This window comes from Protobothrops mucrosquamatus, unplaced genomic scaffold (assembly GCF_001527695.2).
Source record: "Protobothrops mucrosquamatus isolate PMUCROS unplaced genomic scaffold, P.Mucros_1.0 scaffold1, whole genome shotgun sequence".
Lineage (NCBI taxonomy): Eukaryota > Metazoa > Chordata > Lepidosauria > Squamata > Viperidae > Protobothrops > Protobothrops mucrosquamatus.
In genome coordinates this window covers 3,080,550-3,102,195 of record NW_015386388.1, presented here as the reverse complement: position 1 = coordinate 3,102,195, position 21,646 = coordinate 3,080,550, and the positions used below count along the sequence as shown (strand labels likewise).

General features: G+C 34.3%; 1 protein-coding gene across 1 annotated transcript in view; it reads left to right on the top strand.

Moving 5' to 3' along the window:
- Positions 1 to 21,551, top strand: part of IKZF3 (IKAROS family zinc finger 3) — a 42,086-nt gene extending 20,535 nt beyond the window's left edge. Inside the window, exons 7-8 of the mRNA XM_015832197.1 lie at positions 9,262 to 9,378; positions 20,852 to 21,551. Coding sequence (XP_015687683.1) covers positions 9,262 to 9,378; positions 20,852 to 21,543 — 809 coding nt within the window. The 3' untranslated portion in view covers positions 21,544 to 21,551. The remainder of the gene's footprint in view (positions 1 to 9,261; positions 9,379 to 20,851) is intronic.
- The last annotated feature ends 95 nt before the right edge of the window (positions 21,552 to 21,646 follow it).

The following is a 21,646-nucleotide window of genomic DNA, read 5'->3' as shown; positions in this document are numbered from 1 at the left end:
GCCGGAACGCGGCGGAACCGCGTTCCGGCACCTTTTTCCGGGCCGGCCGCACCGGAAATAGCCCCTCCCGCACCGGAAATAGCCCCTCCCAAATTTTACTTGCATTCCTGTTCTCTAAAGGGGCGGTCCTAGGGTTTGATGAGGGCGTGGCCAGGTTTGAGTTCCGCCACCTTTTCTCTGAGAAAAAAAGCCCTGGTTGCAAGTAGCTTGGGCTGGTCAATGCAATATGGCCAGCCTTTTTCCTGAAATGTTAGAAGGCTTTCCCCAAGTTGAACAGAATGTCTGCCGCCATTCCAGAATCACTGGAGCACCCTTCTTTCTTCATTGCCTCTCCGGGGTGACTTAGACCCATTTAGGGTTCCCCGGCAGGGCAAAATTAGCCATGGGGGTGTGGAGAATCTGCAAGCCTGCAACCGATCACTACTGTGCAAAATCGGAAGTCAGCAGCTGGGAATTCTTAATTGCTGTGTTGGAACAGTCTTGTTGGAAATCTTATTTCCCTATTGCTGTAAGGAAGAGCGATGGAACTTTGTGATTAAATGAATATAATATGGGAATTTAAATATCATAGAGGTAGTCCATGATCAGCCCAGCAATACAGTTGCTAAATTATGTGATTGTTAAGTAAAATATGTCACTGCAATAGACATATTGCAATGCAGACCTAACTTCAGCCATGGTTATTAAGTGAATCACCTAAGGTCATGAAGTGAGGCATCACATGACTGCAACTTGTGATTTTACTGCTGGCTTCTCTCAGTTGTATCACCGAAGGAATGGCATTTAAAAAAAACTGTCTGTCTTAAATGATAGGTAAATGGCATCTCAGTTCAAATGGCTTACTACTTCTACAGTGGGAATTTTTGGCTGAGGATATGGTTATTTATTTATTTATTTATTTATTTATTTATTTATTTATTTATTTATTTATTTATTTATCAAACTTATTAATCACTCATCTCCTTCATAGACGCTTTTTCATTGCTGAATTAAAAATAATGGTTGATTTACAATTGTATTTAGCATTTGTTAATATTTTATAATTTGATATCTTACATTTTTTTTTTTAAAAAAAGCAGAAATATGGATTTAAAAATCACAGGCCTTTGTTAAATGCAGTACTTCAAAATTCATGTTTGAAATTTGGCATAGGGGTATTTTGACGTAATTTCAAGTATTTTTCAGTATCTCAGATAATACAGAAATCTCTGATCATAATATTTGTGTCAAAAATAATCGAACAATTGGAATTATCAATATCACTAAAAAGAAAACTACTCATTTTTTAATGTTAAATCACACAGGTAAAAAAAAAAAATCGAGGCTGCCCATATTCATGGTAGCTATACGGTTATATCACAGTTAGTTGGTCTTTTAGAAGAGAGAACATACCTAACAATAACTAACCTTTGTTTGACTGCTCCTCTGGAATTTGTCACTGATGATAATTTTAACTTTTGTGACCACAGGGCTGAGAGCATAGGGACGTGAATGTAACATTGAATTCAAATGTGGCTCCCATGCTTGATTGGAGATTCATATCAGACCATTAACAGGTTCTCTTTTTCCGTGTTCCATTCCTTTGCTGACCACATCATTTGGTGTTACAGGAAACAGTGCCGTTCATTCAGGTCACGCTTAGTATTTCTGAGGTTTATGTTAACCAGCTCTCTTGCTCTGAAAAATGTGAAACTATAGGCCTGGAATGACAAAAGTCACATGTTGGAACAGAGTGAACTGTCTCTCCAAAAGACTCACCACTGTAATAATAATCAAATAGAGAATCAAGGGATATAGAGAGAAATAGAATAAAGATCAGAAAAATACCTCTGATGGGATTAGTTAGTTAAACTTACGATGATGTTTTTAGCTACTAGTTCTTTCTATTCTTACTATCCTTTAATAGTAATTTAAGTTTGAATATCCTTTAACATCACCACAGTAGTTCTATAGACAACATTTAAGATAATGTCATATGTAAGTAAGTATTAGAGATATTAGCTTTAATTGGCTTGACTGATTAAATTTAAATATATTAAGGTTTGAAAAAATGGTTCACATTTATTTTTTATAATATATCAGAAATATATTTTGTTGTAAACAGTTTAACTGATTTATTTTTATCAACTAATTTAAATCACATTTTCTGTTAATTTGAAATGTTTATTCTATACTTGCAGCATTATTTTACATTTTGAAGCACTACTTGAATTGAAACACTGTCTTGAATTTTTTATTTTTCACAGTGTAGCATTTCAAATTAAAACATATTTATTAACAAAACACATTTGCAAAAATGTATATAGTTGGGCAAAATACATGCAAAATGCATCTATTAGAAAAATGCATGTAAAATCTTTATCAAATTTATCATGTATAGTTTAAAAAATATTAAGTATTCCATATACAATTTTATAATGACTTATTGATTATGTGATAAATTTTATATTGTATGTGAAATTGAAACATGGACATTTGACTTGGAAAAATGGGAAACCAAGAATCCACACGTGACAGATTTACCCATCTCTAGTTATAAGTCAAGAAGAAGTATTTTTTTGTCTAGTTGGATTTACATTAAGTCAGCTTAAACAGAGCTAATTCTTGTTAGATAAACCTGTATGCATATTCTTTAGTGTGGAGCTTATTGAAATTATACTGCATGAAGACAGCTCCAGTAAATTAATATTTTCCATGTGATCTGAGCATTTTCCCCCTAATATGCAAGCCACATGGAAAGAAATATGTACTGTGAGATTGTACATTATTCAGAACTAATTAAGTAATCACTCCGTTCAGTTAACTTCTTGAACTGTTTGTATGTTGTGTTTCAAGTACAACAGAGAACACTTGTGAACTAAGATTTAGTGAAATAACATCCCTAAAACTAAAAGTCTTTTAGCCATTGCAATGTACTCTACAATTAAAAAAACTATATACAAAGTGTGCATGAGATGAAAAATGGGCACAAAAAATACATACATATTTGGAAAATGTATCTACTGTTTTGGGGGACTGGAAACATACACAGAAAAGGTCACACTAAGGATGTTTGGATTTTGGTGTGGATTTTTGAATATTTTGAAATTAAGGAAAAGTGAACATTAAATTCCATACTTTTCTAACTGATGCAATTGTTTCAAGAGATATCCCACTTTTAGTATACTTAGATCCTAATATTGTCCATTCCAACCAATATTCCAAAATTTGAAAGGAATTCCAAAATTGCCCAATTTGGAAAATTAACACCGATTGTTGGCTTCAACCAACCAGTATATATTTAATACTATATAAAGTAATATAAAATAATTTGTGAAAAATATTCATTTACCTTTCCCCAAAGGGCAAGGTTTAATGACTCCCACTATTGATATCTCTTTGTATTTTATTTATATTATATGATACTACTGAGTTATATCCTTTGATATACACATACCTAGATATTTAATGGATATGGTAAAAATATAGAATTGATGTTGCTTAAATGAATGGCTAACCAAATTTTCACCTACAGGCATTAATTTTGATTTTGGAACAAATTATAGGATATCCTGCTATTTTATCAAAGGCATCAATCGTTTGCTTCAGTGCTAGATAGTACTATGGGGTTTAGAAATACACAAAAGAATGTCATCTACAAAACAAAATTGAACGTAGGATTAGGCATTTCTGAAAAGTTATGTGAATTATTCTCCCCCAACCCCAGTCCTTAAATTGAAAATAGGAATGAAGTTGCATACTTTGGGGGGGGGGTGTTGGGTTGTTGTTGTGGGGTTTTTTTGGTGCTTTGAAGTCAGTCATGACATGTGGTAACTGGGAGCTGGCTTCATGCTTAAGGCAGTACTGGAACTCACATCCTTTAAGTGCCTAGCCTGATGCCTTAGCTACTACACCAAAGAGGCTGATATATAGTGTGCTGTGTAGTGGGACTTTTTTTTGGTCAAAATAATGGCCTAAGAAAGAAACAAAAAGCCACAGTGATGGTTAATCATACTCTTCCCCCTCACCAGTTTTGACAAATTTTCCAAAGCACAATTTAGGAAATGCGTGTTTTGATGGCTCTATGCCTTCAATAGCACTTGCTGTGTAAAGTGCTAGTTGCCGAAATTAAGTAATCTGCCTTGGTCCCATTTTTATGATTAATATCAGAGCCAATTCAAATACCGTACCTCTGAGTTTAAAACTGAGTTGACAAAACATGGCAAGGGAGAACTTACAGAGCAATAGGCACAATATTATGGTACAATATTATGTCTCTATGTTTGAGGCTTTTAAAGCACTTCTTTCTTTCTTTCTTTCTTTCTTGATAAACCTCTTCCAGTGGGGCAGATCATAGTCATCTTGGCTACTCTTGGCATAGATAGCAATGAGTCTTTAAGCCATCAATCTGGCATCTGTGAAAAACAAAATCTCTAGTTAGACAGATCTTTGAACTCTTCCCAGTAGACTCTTCTTATATGCTTAACCTAAGGAGCTGAAATTCTGAATGGATGGTATTCCAAGCTTTTCTGTGTTTTAAGTTTTATTTGTAGAAACATATTAGAACGAAGTGGTTTGTGTGAGATTGGATATGAAATTCTGAGTATGCTTTTGCTGTCAATGAGTGATCTTGAGCATGTTTAGCATCTTTCAAACAAAGGAAAATATGTTAAGGATATTACTTTTTAGCAAGTTTGTCTTCTTTTATAAATATTCTCATTAAGAAACTACTGATAAACTTGTTGCACTCAGAAGAACATATTTTGAGAACTACAATTACAGATTACCTTAGTATTGCATTAAATATAATTGGTAAGTATTATTTCAGATCTGATGAAAGAATGTTAAGAGTATTAACAGTCATTTAAATAATTAAACAAAAAAGGCTCATGAGATTCTTGTCTGCATTGTTATTTTTTGCTTTTGTTTTACAAACTATGTTCTTCTTGTTTTATTTTATTTTTCTAATATAAAAAAGGGACACTGGACTGAAATGCATAACTATTTTATATTATAAAATGATGATAGCGTTTGGGCACTAAGTGCAATTCATCTATGGCAGGAATGCAAATAAATTTCATATCAAAACAAACGGGAGACTTACTACTCTCCCCATCTTCTGTGTAACACCTGCTTAGACTTTTAATGGAACTTTTTTTTTTTTAGCTACACTAAGTTTTTATTTCTCAAGGCTAAATATTTCCAGTTCTTTCAGTTCTCTGAAGAGGATGTAGTTTCTAATTCCTAAGTTACCCCCCTCCAGATTTTTTTATCTTTTTTAAGTGCAGGGATACAGTCAAAACTGAATACATATCTTGAAATGTGGGTAGCCTAGTGTGGAATAAAGTGGGAGTACTACATTATAGTTTTGGAAACTATACCTTTGTTGATGTAGCCTAAAATTGAACTTAATGTTTCTGCAACCAGATGCTATTGACTAATGTTTGGTTGTTGTTTTTTTATAAATATTATTGCTAAGCCACATTTCCAGGCTCTTTGATGCACTTGATTCTTGTTCCCTAACAGGACTTTGTAAAGATTGAAATTTTATTTCAGTCTTCTAGGCAGAGGTTCTCAAATACAGTAATCCAGCATAATGAATGAGTTTGCATAACCCAATACATGAATAAAACTAATTATTTCATTTGGGTTAGGATTGGGCAAGAAATAAAAATACTATTTATTTATAAAATAACTCATGTATCAAAAAATGCTAGAACTTCACAACTTAGAAATCTGTCTCATTTGATTTTTGAAACTGTTTTTTTTTAATGTCCAGGATAAATTTGCTTATTTTTGAAGCTGAAACCAAGCAATATTTGTTTAGATATTACCATATTTTCAAATAAAATAACACATTTTGATATTATTAATTTATGAGACAAAATACAAATACAGGCAAAAACTTAATTCCTATACTGATTTTAGTTGGTATGTGGATCAGATGATTATGTTGTTATAACTTACTCTCTCCCCACTTTTAACTCAAGAAAGTCCAAAAAAAAAAAAAAAGAATAGAAATGGATGGTTTTTTTCCTGAGCTTTTACTATCATAAACTTCTTCCTTTAAATCACCTGCTCTTAAATACTAAAGCTTGCAAACCACTACAGCCTTTAAACTGGGTTTGGCACTCTTTCCCCGTATTGTTGCAGTACCATAAAGTCACTGCGTGATCATCTATTTCCTTTAGCCTCTGATACTTGAAAATCTTTTCCCCTATTCTTGAACTTCCTCTTCCCTGTACTCTGATATCTGCCTCTTTTCTTCATTCATAATTTTAAGATGGGAATTGATGGTCCTGCTCAAGGCATGATTATTCTTCCTTAAAAAGCCGAACGTAGTGGAGGTGGGTGGGGGAAACCACAAAGAAAACAAAAAACAATCTTTATATAGGTTCTGGAAGTATAATATTATTTTTTTGCTTAGCAAAATTTTTCATTGAAGTGGCAAGCCTGCTCATGAGGAACTTCTGAGAAGACATTCTCTCAGGAATCTCCCAATCCATGATCTTACAACTCCTCAAGGTTTTTGACAAATACTTTGAGAAGCTGTTGTAGAGCTTTATATCATCAGCAGATCTGATAAGCATTAATTCTTTCCTCAACCAAAAATCACTGAAATACAGGACTGAACCTCGTTACACTCCACTCCTGAGTTCAGTTTGATCAGTTCATCTTGAAGCAGATCTGTTGATGTTAGAGCATGATTTTTGATTGTTCTATGTATTTACTTATTATGGTTATACTTAAGTAGCTGCTAATCAGAACAGCATGAGGCATTTCACCTACCCCATTGCTGAAATATATTACAAAATATATTACATATGCAGCTTTGCTATAATCTACTAATGAAAAATTAGATATAGGTAATCTGGCAAGAGTAAATGATTGATAAATCCAATGTATTTACCATACTTTTTTCAAGGTGCTCCCAGATATTGTCTGTTTTACATTTTTTTTACAAACACTGTGGTTAAAAAAAGCTAGGAAAATGTATTTAAGCTTTTCTTCTCCAAGATGTGTCTTTGTTTTTAGGGGACATTTTATTTAATTTATAAAGAATTGCAATATGGAGGGAGAGGAAGCTTTTTATTCAGAACTTTAAAAAATATATTAGATAATTAGATATAATACAAGGTTTTGCTTCAAAAAAGGGGCAATAGGAATATTTTTTGAGAGAGAAAAAAAGAAAGCCCACTTTGAAAAATAACCTTATTGAGGAAATTATTTGTATCCAGTCAAGATCAAAATAAGAACATTTCATCTAAACTGTAGGCAAATTCTAGAATTTAATAAATAGTTTGGGACTGAAGCCAATCTCAAGAGACTGGAAACTTGCTTGGACAACTGCTTTTCAAAATTATGATCAACTCAGATTAAGAAATTCTTGCTAATGTTAGTGTACTATGTCTCTCAGCTAAAATTATGTCCTGTTTATAAAGTTAATAAAGGAGCAAAACATCATATGTTAGGAGGTAAAGATATCTGAGAGTGTGGGGGTGGCCTGGCATCTGTTCCCTAGGGCAGTGATGGCGAACCTTTTAGAGACCGAGTGCCCAAAACCCAGCCCTGCCTGTCCCTGTTCCACTCCCGCTCTGCCCCCCCTCCACCCCCAGCCCAGCCCCACCCACCTGCAGGGCCACCCGCTGCCTCCACGGCCCGCCGCAGATCGCCCAGGTGGCCCTGCAGCACCATGGTGGCCATGGCCTCTGCCTGCACCCCACAGCATCATCTGCGCATAACGGGGCACAAGGGCGGAGTCTTGTCCCTGGTGCCTAGCTGCCATGTCCTTGGCTGCGCTGCTCCATGCTGGCTGTGCTCAGGGGCGACTCTCCTCCGGGGGGCTGCTAGTGAGGAGGGAGCCACGGGGGAGGTGGGTCTGGGGCAACGGCATGAGTGCCCACAGAGAGGGCTCTGAGTGCCGCCTCTGGCATGCGTGCCATAGGTTCGCCACTACTGCCCTAGAGTTTCTTAGAGAGGCCATCACCACCAGGCCAATCCCCCATTCCATTGGACTGTCAAAATGATTAGTGCCATCAAATTCCTGCAAACACCAATTATCTATGCAGGAAGTCTAAAAATGACTAAAAACACAATTTCAATAGTTTTATTTTTTCATCTGCATATGAAAGTCACTTCTTACATGACTGCAGCCTGCCCCTATGCCTACCAAAGCAAATTGACATGTTTATGCCAATGCTACAAGGTTTCAATTTTATATATTTTGTATAAGAAGACATATAAATGAATGAAAAAAATGGTTTTAGTGTTATCCTTGGAGGAGGGGGTTACCATGTGCTTCTGTGTTGAAAGGAATTGGAATATAGCTGCAATGGAAACGTTCACTAAGATTCACAAAATATTAAGAAAATGGAAAAATGGGGCAGTTTTATTATGGCAATTATTCCATTTACAAACCTATCTGCTTGGTTTGGCTGTGGGGCAGCTCATTGTAATAAAATGTAATAAGAATATTTCCCAACCAAGAAACATTCTGTTGTTTTGTCCTCGTGGTGCTCTAAACCCTAATAAAACAAAATATGAAATACTATTCCATTGAAATTAAGAGAAAAATGCATTGTAGATAGAAATTAGCATGTGTTATGAACCCAGCCACCATGAAATTTTGTTGTACAAGTTTATTTTTTGCTTATATTACTACTATAATCATCATTATTACTATGATCCCTTGTACATGGAATAGTCTTCTAGCAGTCTATTCTTATTAAGTTTCTACATATAGCCTAGTGATAATGTACTGCAATCTTGAATATTACTGTCACTATTATGGTGATAATTAATATTTCATAGGTGGAGATAGTAAGATTTCATCTCAGTGGATCAGCATTTCAAGGGTTTGAATATTCACCATGCGCCCGTGCCTTTTACATCTTCAGGGGCCATTCTGCAGGTGTCTTGTTATTGCTCTCAAAAATCAGATGGAAATTTGGGCGGGACAATATCTTCCTCTGTGTTTCATAAAATAACAGGTCAAACTTGTTCATTAACAAGAGGAAGTGTATAATCAAGATGTTAATTCTGTGAGGCTTTGTGAATCTGAGAATTGCAAAATTTGGATGTGTCTTCTGTTTTGCTCCAGCTCTGCTGACCACATTAGTGAAACGGAGGTATGAGAATAAGAGAGAGGCAGAAGAAAAAAAAAATAACCACACAGTTAATCCCATGCAGCTCTGCTAAATAGTTGTGGGCGTGTAGGTCTTCCTTTAAAACTTGCTTTTAAGGACTTCATTCTAATTTTTCTGTTTGCTTTTCCCAATCTAGAAAGTTCAGAGAGAAGGCACATCAGAAGTGAAATGGGGACTGAGCGGGCCCTTGTCCTGGACCGCTTAGCAAGCAATGTTGCCAAACGAAAACGTTCCATGCCACAGAAATTTATTGGTAAGGATGTTTTTTAATGGACTCTCTTTTGGGTATACTCATTAAAAGCAATGGAAATATGACATGGTTCTTCTTCTTATGAATGAATTCATAAACTTGCATTTGTTAGGCAACTGTAATGTATCAAATAAGGAAGAGACATTACTGTATTTCCTTCTTCCCTCTTTACAATGACATGAATGGATTTATGTATATCCCAGGCTCGAGCAGACCAGCCTCTGAAATATACAGAGCAGAGATTTCTGGATGATATATGACTCTTTCAAACCACAAAGCATTATACTGAGAATTGTCACTGATTTCAAAGTATGTCAACTAGTCAAGGCAGCTGCAATACAAAAAGATCCTGTTACCAAAGTATATGCAGCTACTTCAAGGCAAATAGTTATATCTCTTTTATCTTATATGGGGGGGCATTCATTCTTCCTCCATGAAATAGACATTATAATAAATATTTTTAGCAAAATTGGTTTAAGCTGATTTCATTGATAAATATTTGTGAATTTTCAAAAGCTGAGCAATAAGTCTTTTGAAATATAGAATAAACTGCCCCAAAAGTAAAACATCTCATTCTTTACCATTGTCAGAGAGCAAGATGAAGCAGGTTAAAAGTAAAGTTAATGCAGAGACATTCTGTTTATTGATTAAGAATCATTTTCTACTATTTAATAATTAGATAAACTGAATATTGATTCAGTAGGGAATTTTTTAAAATAAATATTATGATTGTTAGGTCACATCAGTTGTTTGTACAATGAAAACCTATTGATTAGCACGATTGTTTATAATAAAAAAATATCATTGTCAGTATTAATACTGGCTTTTAAAATATGTTTATTTTAATGCAAGGTATTTTAGGCATCTGATAATTATATTGGGAGAATTTTAATGAGGGTATGATTTGTTGAACTATAACTGAAATAATTTGTTGAAAAAGAGAAAAAAGGCAAAAAAAAAACTAAATGAAGAAATATATATTTTTTTGCTTTTTAATTTCTAGGATTTGTAATATTTCCTAAGAATTTTATATTATCAAATATGAAATAAATTGAATATACAATTCATAATAACCACACTATAAGAGAGAAAAAACATTTTTAATTTTGCAGGCCATTTCAAATCAAATATATTTCTCAACTGGAAAAATTGGGTGGTTATTTAATTTCTCAGCTTTTTACCCAACTTGATAGGAGCCTATTAAATATTCTAAGTGCGGATTTTAGTACAATGTTAAAGGCTTTGGCTATTTGTTTGGGTAGTTTTTGGTAGCAACTTCATTTAAACTTTGAAGATTCATTAAAAACCCACTGAATCATAGACATACATCTTCCAGAGTTTGATTTAAATGACATAATATAAATCTTTACGCACTAGCCCTTAGAACTAGATGGAGTTTTCTACCTTTAACCTCTGATTTTGTGTATCATTCTATTTCCAATCAGAATAGAAGGAAACTGTCAGAATCCAATTATATTTCATTTCTATCTACCTACTTTGATAAAAAACCAATTCTTACTCTCTTCTGGATTCTGTCATATTACGGAAGAGGGTAAGCATGGGGGTTTTATGACTCCCACTTCCTTCATTAACTACAAAGTGACCAGATGTTGATTCTCTTCGAAAGGACTAACCATAACAATGCGGCCATCGCTTTTCATCCTAGTCTCTCTGAAGTTCTCCCCTTTGCCGGCAGTGAGGGAAAAGGTGGGGGGAATGCAACGCCTGGGGTCTGGGAAAAGAGAGGATGAGTGATCGTGCTGACGGAGCGGACTGACGGATTGAATCACCTGGAAGAACTGTGGGGTAGGGGCTGCTTGGGGACACTTTAAAACATTGAATGGTGGGAGAGGATTCCTCAGATCCTGTCTAGCATGCCTGCAATCAGTTTCTCTTAATAAAGATTCCTGTTGGAAGAGACATTCCAAGAGTTTTGTCTTCTTAAGATGTAAAGTGAGGTGGGTCCTTACAGAAACATTGTTTTCTTAAGATACAAATATGTACAAACCTTTTCTTCCCTGCTCCCCACCCCCAAATTAAGCCCACCACAATTATATAAATAGCTCTATAATACTATATATTTATCTAAAGATCTTACAACTATAATTCCTTTTTATTGTTTCTGTCTTTGTCATTGAACTAAAAAAAAGTTGACCTAATATTTTTCCTCTGACTTTGCAAAAATGAAGGAGGAACAATTGTTCCCCTTAACCGCAAAGACCTCCCTCAGTCATTTACATCAAAAGCTATGCAAAACTGTTTGGTGGTGCCATATATTAAACTTCAGACATGGTTCTGTGTAAGAATGTGTTTATCAGAGTGTATTTGCAGTGACACAGATTTTCTGCTGTGCAAGCTTCATTGCAAATATTGGAGATGAATCCAAAATGTGATAGTTGCAGAAAAAGGAGATTATTTGGAGAACTGAAGAGATTCAAAGTTTGACTCAACATTACAGGTTTTAATGTTCTATACTTAATCAATAACTCTTCCTCCAGCAGAGGTCAATAAATCAAAGCATTTGAAGGTAGAATACTAGATCAGGAGAACCCACATACAAACCTTTGATCTGCTATGAACTTCATGTTGTGAGAATAAAATATAGAGAACCACTGCATCCCACCCTAATCTTGAGGAATGATGGGTATAGAGGGATGGGTGCAGCAATGCTGTATTTTAAACCAGTGATAATGTGTATTTTACTGTGGCAGGTTACAAGTACAGAGCCTATAAGGTACTAAAGGTGATCCTTGATTTACCACAGTTCATTTAGCGACTGTTCAAAGTTATAATGACACTGAAAACAGTGACGTATGATCGTTTTTCACAGTTTGGATCTTTGCAGCGTCCCCATTATCATGTGATCAAAATTCAGATGCTTAGCAACTGGTTCATGTTTACGACCATTGCTGTGTCTCAAAGTCATGTGATCACCTTTTGCGACCTTCTGACAAGTGAAGACAATGTGGAAGCCAGAATCACTTAACAGCTGTGTTACTAACTTATCAACTGCAGTGATTCTGCAGTGAGGCAGATTCTAATAAGTGAGGCAAGAAAGGCTGCAAAATGGGCCAAAAAATGGCAAAACTCACTTAACAAATATCCCACTTACCACCATAAATGTTGGGCTCAGTTTTAGCTGTAAGTTGAGAACTACCTGTACTGTGTACCTCTCTAGCTGGCCTGCTGTCACCTGAATGCTGAAGCAACATGATTCCTAGCTTTTTATTGAATGCATTTTAATTTACATCTGATTGCATTATTTTTCTTTTATTGCATCATTTTCTTTTCTATTATGTGCAAAATTTAATAATATAATTGTCATGCTGTTCAGATCCAATTGATAAAGAAGAACATATAGTGGCCTAGACATTGCTAGTCATCTTGTCTATTGAGCAGAAATGTCAAAAATCTATTTAATAGAATCTAATCTGGTGATCTAAGTAACTTCTATAAAAGGAAGATCATTTTAAACCTGTTCTCTATTTTTCCCACTGCACCTATCAGCATTTTCTGGTACTTGCAAACATCAAACTTTTGATTTACAGTCAGTATAAAAACAAGATAAGATATCTGTAAAGACTACAAAGCCAACTTCCTTCTTGGTATAATTATCCTAGAGAGTTTTTATAAAATAAGATAAAGACTAATATAAATTAATATAAAGTGAGAAAAAGAAAAGAAGGAAAAAAATCAAAGACAAAACTAAAAATAAAAGAAAATAAAGAGAAAAATAGAAAAGTATGAAAATAAACCATACAAAAAAGTAGCTTCTGATTTTCTTCACAGCAGTTATAAGTATAACAACGTGAATTTTCCTCTTACTTTATGATTACAACGTAGTTGTCTTCTTTTTCTAATTTATTCTGTCTAATCATCAAAACCATAAATCACAAGTTCATTTTTTCTCTTTCATGCAAGGAGGTCCATAAGGGGTTTCCAGTTATCAATAAACATAAATATTATCTTTTCTCTGATCAAATAAATGAATTTGTTCATCTCAGCTACTTCCATCATCTTCTCCATCCATTCCTCCATTGTGGCTGGTGTCAAATCTTTTCATTTATGTGCATACAATACTGTAATCTTGCTGCAATTCTAATGTACCAAAACAAAGTTCCATGACTTTTTTTCCAAGTGTTTGTTCATTAATCTTGAAAGAAGAACCTCTGGTCTCAATTGTACATTAATGTTTAAAATCCTGTGAATTAGTGTATATATCTGAATCCAGAATTTTTTAGCTTTTTTACAGGTCTACCAAAATGTAAAATATCTGTTCTTGTTGTTTGTATTTCCAGCATAGGTTTGGAATGCCTTTAAACATTCTAGACAATTTCTCTACTGATATATACTAATGATACATCATTTTATACAAATTCTCTTTAAGATTATAACATAATGTTAATTTCAATCCTTTCAGCCATATATTTTCCATTGCTACAGCTGCATATTATAACCAAAAAATTAAGGCCACTTTACCTGTTTTCTTCTGTTTCAAGTTTCAATAAAAATGTTATACATTTTAGCAATTACATGTACACAATTCTATTTCAAGGTCAGTCTTACAATCTTCAAAATCATAAACTCTTTTATTTACTTTAAATCTTTTTAATAATTGCAAATAAGGAAACTATTGAAAACTATATCCCTCTGCCACCAGTTCTTTTCTTGATTTTATATTATATTTCTCTTGTCCAGATTCTAGTATCTTGTGATAAGTTAGCATTTGCCTATTATCTCTTTATAAAATGCCTCTTGTGCTGACAGTCACAAAGGTATTTCCAGGCATAACCTGAATCTCCATATTCCATATTCTCAATATCATGCATCCAATATAATAGTTTTAAAAATCCCTATTAACCTTGACTTTATTGTGTCACAAATATCCATGCCACTCACATCTTAGGTCGTATACTTCTCTTTCTCATCCAGACCAAAAGCAAGCTATGAAATACAATCTCAAATCAGGTCTGCCAATCCTCCTTTCTCCTTTGCATCTTATAATACTTTATATTTAATTTAGGTTTTTTCCCCATGTACAAATTTAGACATATCCTTCTGACACTGTTTAAATGGTGCATGAGTTATCAAAACAGGTATTGTCTGAAATGAAAACATCATTCTAAGCAAAACATTCATTGTTATCATAGAAATTTTTTCCAGCAACAATTTTAGCTTCCCACATCTTAATGTATCATTTAATTTCATTCCATCTCTTAACATAACTATTTTGAAATAGCATACAATCATATTTGACCTTATCTAGATATTTTACCTTCTTAAAACTTACTAGTGCACCAAATAATTTTAATTTGTCCATTAATATTTCAGTTCTCTTTAGAGGATCTTCCAGAACCAACACCAAATTATCTACAAAAGCTCTTAACTTTTAAATCTCTTTTTAAATCTTCATTCCCAGAGTTCTCTCATCTTATCTTCTATCTCTATTTAGTATTTCAGGAACCCAAATCAATAAGAGAAGAGACAGTGGGAATCCTTGTCTTGTTCGTTTTTGTATTTCACATGGTTTTGTTAGTTCCATTGTCTCCATTAACAATTATTCATGCTTCTGTGATGTATAAATCAGTCTTACCTGTGTTATAAAGTTCTCCCCAAAATACATATCTTTCAAAACCTTGAATAAAGAGGTCCAATTCAAATTGTCAAAAGCCTTCTCTACATCTTAAGAAAATCAATGCGGCTTGTTTTTCATTATGTTGCTCTAAATATTCCAAAATATCCAGCACATTTGTAACATTGTCATTTAACTGTCTTTTATGTAAAAATCTACATTGGTCCTCATAAATAATGTTTTACAAAATTATTTTAGGTTTACCAGCTAAAATGATTATGAACATCTTGTAGTCATTATCATTTATGATACTGGCCTATGGTTTCTTGTTAAAATCAAACTTTGTCCTTGTTTAGCTATTAGTGTTATATCTCTTTCCAAGTCTCCAGGATTTTCCCTCCCAGTAAGATAAAATTCATTGTGTTTTGTAAAGACAAGAACCTGGCAATCCATTTGGTCCAAGCACCTTTCCTGGTTTAATTTTTTTTTTGTATCTTCAGCAACTTCAGCAACTCTTATTGTTATAGGTCCATTCATAATCTATTTTTGCTCCTCTGCAATCCTTGATAAACTTTATTTCTTTAGATATTCATCTATTTTCTTTAGTAAGATATCATCTCCTTTATATAAATTGGAATACTATTTATGGGATGTTTTTTGTATGGATGCATTGTCCATTAGAGCTGTATCTCCTTCTTATCATTTCATTCATTTATTCACTCATTCAGTTTCTAACTCAACCAAGTGACTCTAGGTTATTTTCTTCTTTTCATATTTTATATGCTAGCCATTTTCCTGGTTTACTTGTCCCCCCCTTTGTTTCATCCAAAATAGCTTATGTTTTCTCTTGGCTCTTCTTTTTAAGTTCACTATTATGTTGTATAAAATAATCTATAATAAAAGTTTTACCTACCTGTCAAACTATTCTTAAATCAGTGCCTTTACCTACATTATTTTCAAAAACTTATTTTAATTTCTTTTTACAATCCTTTGTTACTGCTTCTTTCTGTAGCAACATTTCATTTAGTCTCCATCTAAACAAATTTGATTATCTTTTATAAACCAAACTCACAAGATTATAATCCTAAAAAATGTTTGATAATATATTTACATTATAAACCTTAGTAGCCAAGTTCTTTGAAATCTAAATAAGGTCCAGTCTTGAAATGGATCCTTTGAATTACTGTTTTTCTATCTCCATATATCAACTACCCCCCCCAAACTGCCCATCAAATCAAAGAAAACTTTGAAAAGTTCCACATAGGATTGATTATGTGCCACCAAGTTGGTATCAAGTTCTTGGTTTTCTCCAAGACTATCTGTCTCTATTTTAATCTTTCAAGTTTTCTGTCAGTGCATCCATTGCTTCTGTAATTGAGTCAATCCATCTTGCTACTTGTACTCATCTTCTCTTTCATTTCCTTCTCTTTCTTTCCACCTTTCCTTGCACAATAGACTTCTTCAGAGATGTAGGCCTTTCTATAATGTTTCCAAAGTATGCTTGTTTGAGATTGGTAAGTTGTGCTTTGCATAAGAACTCAGAGTTGATTTGTTCAGTGCATGCCTTTTTGTTTTGTTTTGTTTTCTTGGCTATCCATGGTATTCTCAGGAATCTTGTCCAATACAATAGTTCAAAAGTATCAGTACTTTTTCTATTCTGTTTCTTTAACGTCCAACCTTTACTTCCCTAGAATGTCACAGGAAAAACAATTTCCTGCTTCATTCTAATCTCTGTAATCATTATTTTTTTTCTAAGAACTTAACTGTTCTGCTGATTCCATCTTCAGAAATTAAAGCTGCAGTTTCATTCTCATTCCACTCCACTCTTTATCTGTTATTCTCCTGCCCACTTGGGTGCCTAGACCTCTTGCTGTTTAATGGGAGTGCAATATTCATTTTTGTACTACTATTTTGCAACTTCTATTATTTGGGACTCGTATCTTTTCAGGGGGTGCTTTTCTTTGAGCTGGTCATATTGTGTCACCCAATTTTTTGTGATAATTTGCTAAATGTACAAGCTGATTCTTTTGGAAAACAGTCAGACCATCAGGTAATATGAAACACACAAACTAATACCTGCATTGGGTAAGATACTAGAAGAGATTATAAAGACGTATGTCTCGGAAAATATAGAAAAAATGCTGTGATTATTAGGAGTCAGAATTGGTTTGTCGAGAACAAATGTCAGTCTGTCCCTTTTTCATGACAGAGTAATCCCTTAGCTTGGTAGAAAATGGAATATTAAAGGGAAAACTGATACTGTTGGGTGACACAGACATTGAGCACGGTCTTTAGCAAAAGCAAAACCTCTCATTACATTCTTGCACACAAGATGGATAAATGTGAGCTAGAGATTCTGCAGTGCAGAGGATTTAGATGAAAGGTTCACACAAAGAATACTAATAAATGATTATTCATTGGAAGAAACATACTGAGTGGCTCTGGCCTTGGCCACCTTCTATTAAATATTATTATAAATGACCTGTTGGATGGAATGGAAACTTTTTAAATTGGTAGATGACAGTAAGTGGTGACTGACTAAAAAAATTAGAGGAAAAAAATCCCACAAATAAAATAACACTGATGGTCTTGAACATTTAGCTGTACCTAACAGATGATGCATCAGAGAAAACATCAAATATATAGATCCAGATTGGGGAAATCAGACTTGACTACCGTGCCTATGAGAATGATTTAGAGGTTTTAGTACACTACCAGCTGAACATGAGCAAAAATTATGATGAAACAGGTAATTAGACTAATGCTGTTTTGGATTGCATTAACAAAAGCATTACACCTGTGTGATGGGAAATAATATACACTTATTAGTTTGGAGTTCTGCTCCAATTCTGGGCATCAGACATTAAACTGGATAAAAAGAAACAAAAGTGAGTTCAGAAGGCAGTTACAAATAAATTGATTAAAGACAATGGACTAGACTAGAGCTTTTTAAGAAACTGGAGCTGTTTGTGGACTTTCTACGAATTAAGCACAATAACAGATAGTTAACAGAGGGATTTGAAGATTATGTAATGTTTGGGTTAATCTGTTGACTGTTCTTTTATATATATAAACAGTAAACACAACAAAAACAATATATATTGATTAAATGCTGGGAGATTGCCTCCTCTGAAATATTTGTTCATATAATATATTTTTCTTGTTACATAAAAACAAGAGACCTTATAATTGTTTCATTTTTGATGTGTGCCGCTGTGCCCACAGTAAAAAAAAATGAAGATAAAGGTTATCTTATCTTATCTTATTTGTAGACCCATCATGTAATGGGAGAAGAATTTATAAGGGTTTTTTTATTATTATTTTCTTTCCAGCATCCAACTAGGGTGGATCTTTTTGTATGTTCAATGTTAGACTTATTTGATGTTGATAAAACATCATCATCATTTTAGCCATTGTCTATCCAGTGCAGGATGAAGGCCTCTTCTGTATGTTTCAAACCAATGTGGTCCTGAGCTTTCTTTTGCCAGTTGGGCCCGCAATACTTGCTGATGTTGTCGATCCATCTTGTTTATATATATTTTTAAAAAGACACCTGGCTAAAAAGCAAGAGACTATGAGTTCAAGTTCTGTCTTAACCATGAAAACCAGCTGAGTGACTTTGGGCCAGTCATTCTGTCTCTGCCGAACTCATCTCACAGGGTTGTTACAGTGGGTAAAATAGGAGGAGGAAAATGTATTGAATATGTTTGCTGCCTTGAGTTATTTGTGAAAATAAGAAATGTGGGATATGAATAAATAAACTCTTTTCCCGGTATAGCCTGGCAAAACAGCAAAATAGGTTATCTTAAAATCAGGATAGTGATTTTTTATTACAGTATGTCTATGCCTTTTATGCTACATCTCTTGAGATTAATGAAGAATCTTTGAAACTTTGGGGTGATACCTGTTCCTGGGGCAAGTAAACAAGGTCCAGTTATTTCTGCTGTGTCTTATTTGAGTGCAGTGGTATCCCCATTACGTGCATTTTTCCCACCTCCACAATCTTTTCCACCATCATCCCACCCACCATTTTTTCCACAGTGATCATTAGAATAACTCTACATATTTCTGTGATAGTCTCTAACATAATTCTTTTCATTCTGTTCTTTTCTCTTGTATTCATGTTCTTTTCCCTTGTTAACTTATGTTCATTCTGCTGGGAGTTTAATATATCTTCTTCTCTTTCTTTCCCTTACATAATTTGCATTTTCTTTTCCCGCTGATTTTCACTTCAGCTCTAGGATTTTTTACTTCTTTCTTTCCTGTGTCTTTCTTTTTTTAAAGAATATTTATGAAACTAACAAAAAATGGTCTATGCCTCATTTGGAGCCTTTCATTATTCTTGTATCTTTCACTAATTTTCTCAATTTCTCATTATACAGAGTTAAATAAATTATGATTTTAGGCTAATATTATTTGTTTGACATAAGTATGTATGAATAAATTTATGTTTAATTATGTATTAGAAACAAACAGAACTTCTTCTAAGCAAATTTTAATCATTGTTCTCATTCATCCCAATCCTTTTTCTGTATTCTTTTATCATCTTCTTTTCACCCATTCAATCATGTCACCTCACAGAATAATATTTTCCTCTGAATCACGTTCATTCTAAAGGTTGCACCATTGTCCCTAAAACTCCTCTGTAGTTTTTCGGTTATCACCATTCAGTGGCGCATAAGATGCAATTAACACCAATCTATAAATTCCTGTTTTCATACATATTCATAGCAACTTAAATGTCTCTGGTTCAGACATTTCTGCAGCCCTTTTATTCATAATTACATGTACATCTTTACTTCCCTGCAAGTATTTACCAATTCAGCTCAGAGTACTTTTATATTATATATAAAATATTATATCATTTGTCTTATTTTCATAAAAAACACAATTTATTTTTCTTTTTTAATTTCATTTTCATTTGGAATTTTCCATATGTTCATCACAGATGGGCCCATAAAAATGGACTTCCACTGTCCAACATGGCTTTGGTCATTCAAGGATTTTGCATAGTACATTTTTGATAAGGACAGGATAGACTACAGCACCAGCCTTAGTATCTGTGTGCCATATGGGGCATTTCCTTCTAAGGGTAAAGATAAGACTGATACATTCAGGCACATATTGGCCAATATGCAACAAGTGCAACCAAATCTCAGTTTTACCACAGACATGATCACCCTATTCCAAGCAAGTTAGCATATCAGCATACTTTTGCTCACATCCCAGCAACTTGGAGGGATGGCATATGTATTGACATATATTCAGGATGTCCCTTGAGAACCTAGCTTAAGAATATTATTTGATTCATGTTTTCTAGAACAGGTATTATGAGTCATAATGAAATGTCATGTTGTGGGGATTTTTAAAAATTCCTTTGAACTATCAGATGGGTCTTGAGATTGGCAATAAGCTGTCAGCACTCTCAAGCACATTATTAAAGAAACGTGAGTGTATGGTTTCACTCCTATCCACCGAACACTGGAGGTCCTTGACTCATAGTTCTGCCAGTGATAAATATCTCAAGGTTTTGTTCTAGTTTCTATTATGTAGCTTACAATGTTTTAATATGAAAGTATTGTCTGCTGCAGGTTAAAAAGTTGTCTGTGTCAGCAGTTTTGATGAAAACTGTTAACTCTGATTCCATGATTTTATTTTTGAAATAAAGATTTCTATATAGTGCAGCATTTACCTGCTGAAGAATTTTTCCTTTTTTGTATTACTTTAAAGATAATTTTCCAGTACTTGAACCAGGCTAGAAAATATGCAGAAAGTATTTGTTTGTTTATTAAATTTACGTGCTGCACATCTGAGATTCAAAGATGTGCCCTCCTTCATCAATCACAAATATTGCAGTTTTGGAAATTTGTTTTCTAACTCCTCAAGTATTATTTTCTTCTGCAGGTGAAAAACATCCCAACTTTGAAGTGAATTACAGCCATGGCTTTTTATATGAAAAGGAGAGAGAGGCTATGCTGCCAGGATGCATGGCAGAGCAAGCCTTCAACAATGCCATTGGCTATCTTGGTGCAGAATCAGTGCGCCCACTTGTGCAGGCCTCAGCTGCTCCAACCTCAGAGATGGTGCCTGTTATCAGCAGCCTGTATCCCCTTACATTCACTCACACTGAAATGTCTAATAATAACCCACCAAAAATGGAAAAAAGTGACACCCAACCGAGGGACAAGATACCTACTGAGCAAGGCCTTTCTCCAAACAATAGTGGTCAACATTCTGCAGATTCAGATAACAATCAAGAAGAGAATCAGAATCATGCCTACCTTCAAAATCAAATGGTTCCTCCTCCTTTGCAGGCCAGGAATGGACTTCCTAGAGCATATGACATGTTCAGACAATCAACCATTTATCCTTGTGATGTCTTGAAAGTCTTCAACAAAGAAGGTGAACCCGTTGGAGTCTATCGATGTGATCATTGTCGTGTTCTTTTCTTGGATTATGTTATGTTCACTATCCATATGGGATGTCATGGTTTCCGTGACCCTTTCGAATGTAACATGTGTGGGCACAGGAGCCATGACAAATATGAGTTCTCCTCTCACATAATTCGGGGTGAACACAGAATGGGGATGATGTGAAAGCAAAATTACTCTGTTATTTTTCTGAGAGACTCAATGTGCATCTGTACTGCAAAATCAGCCAGTTTTTGAAGTATAGTTAAATATTGAGTTTTCTCAAAAA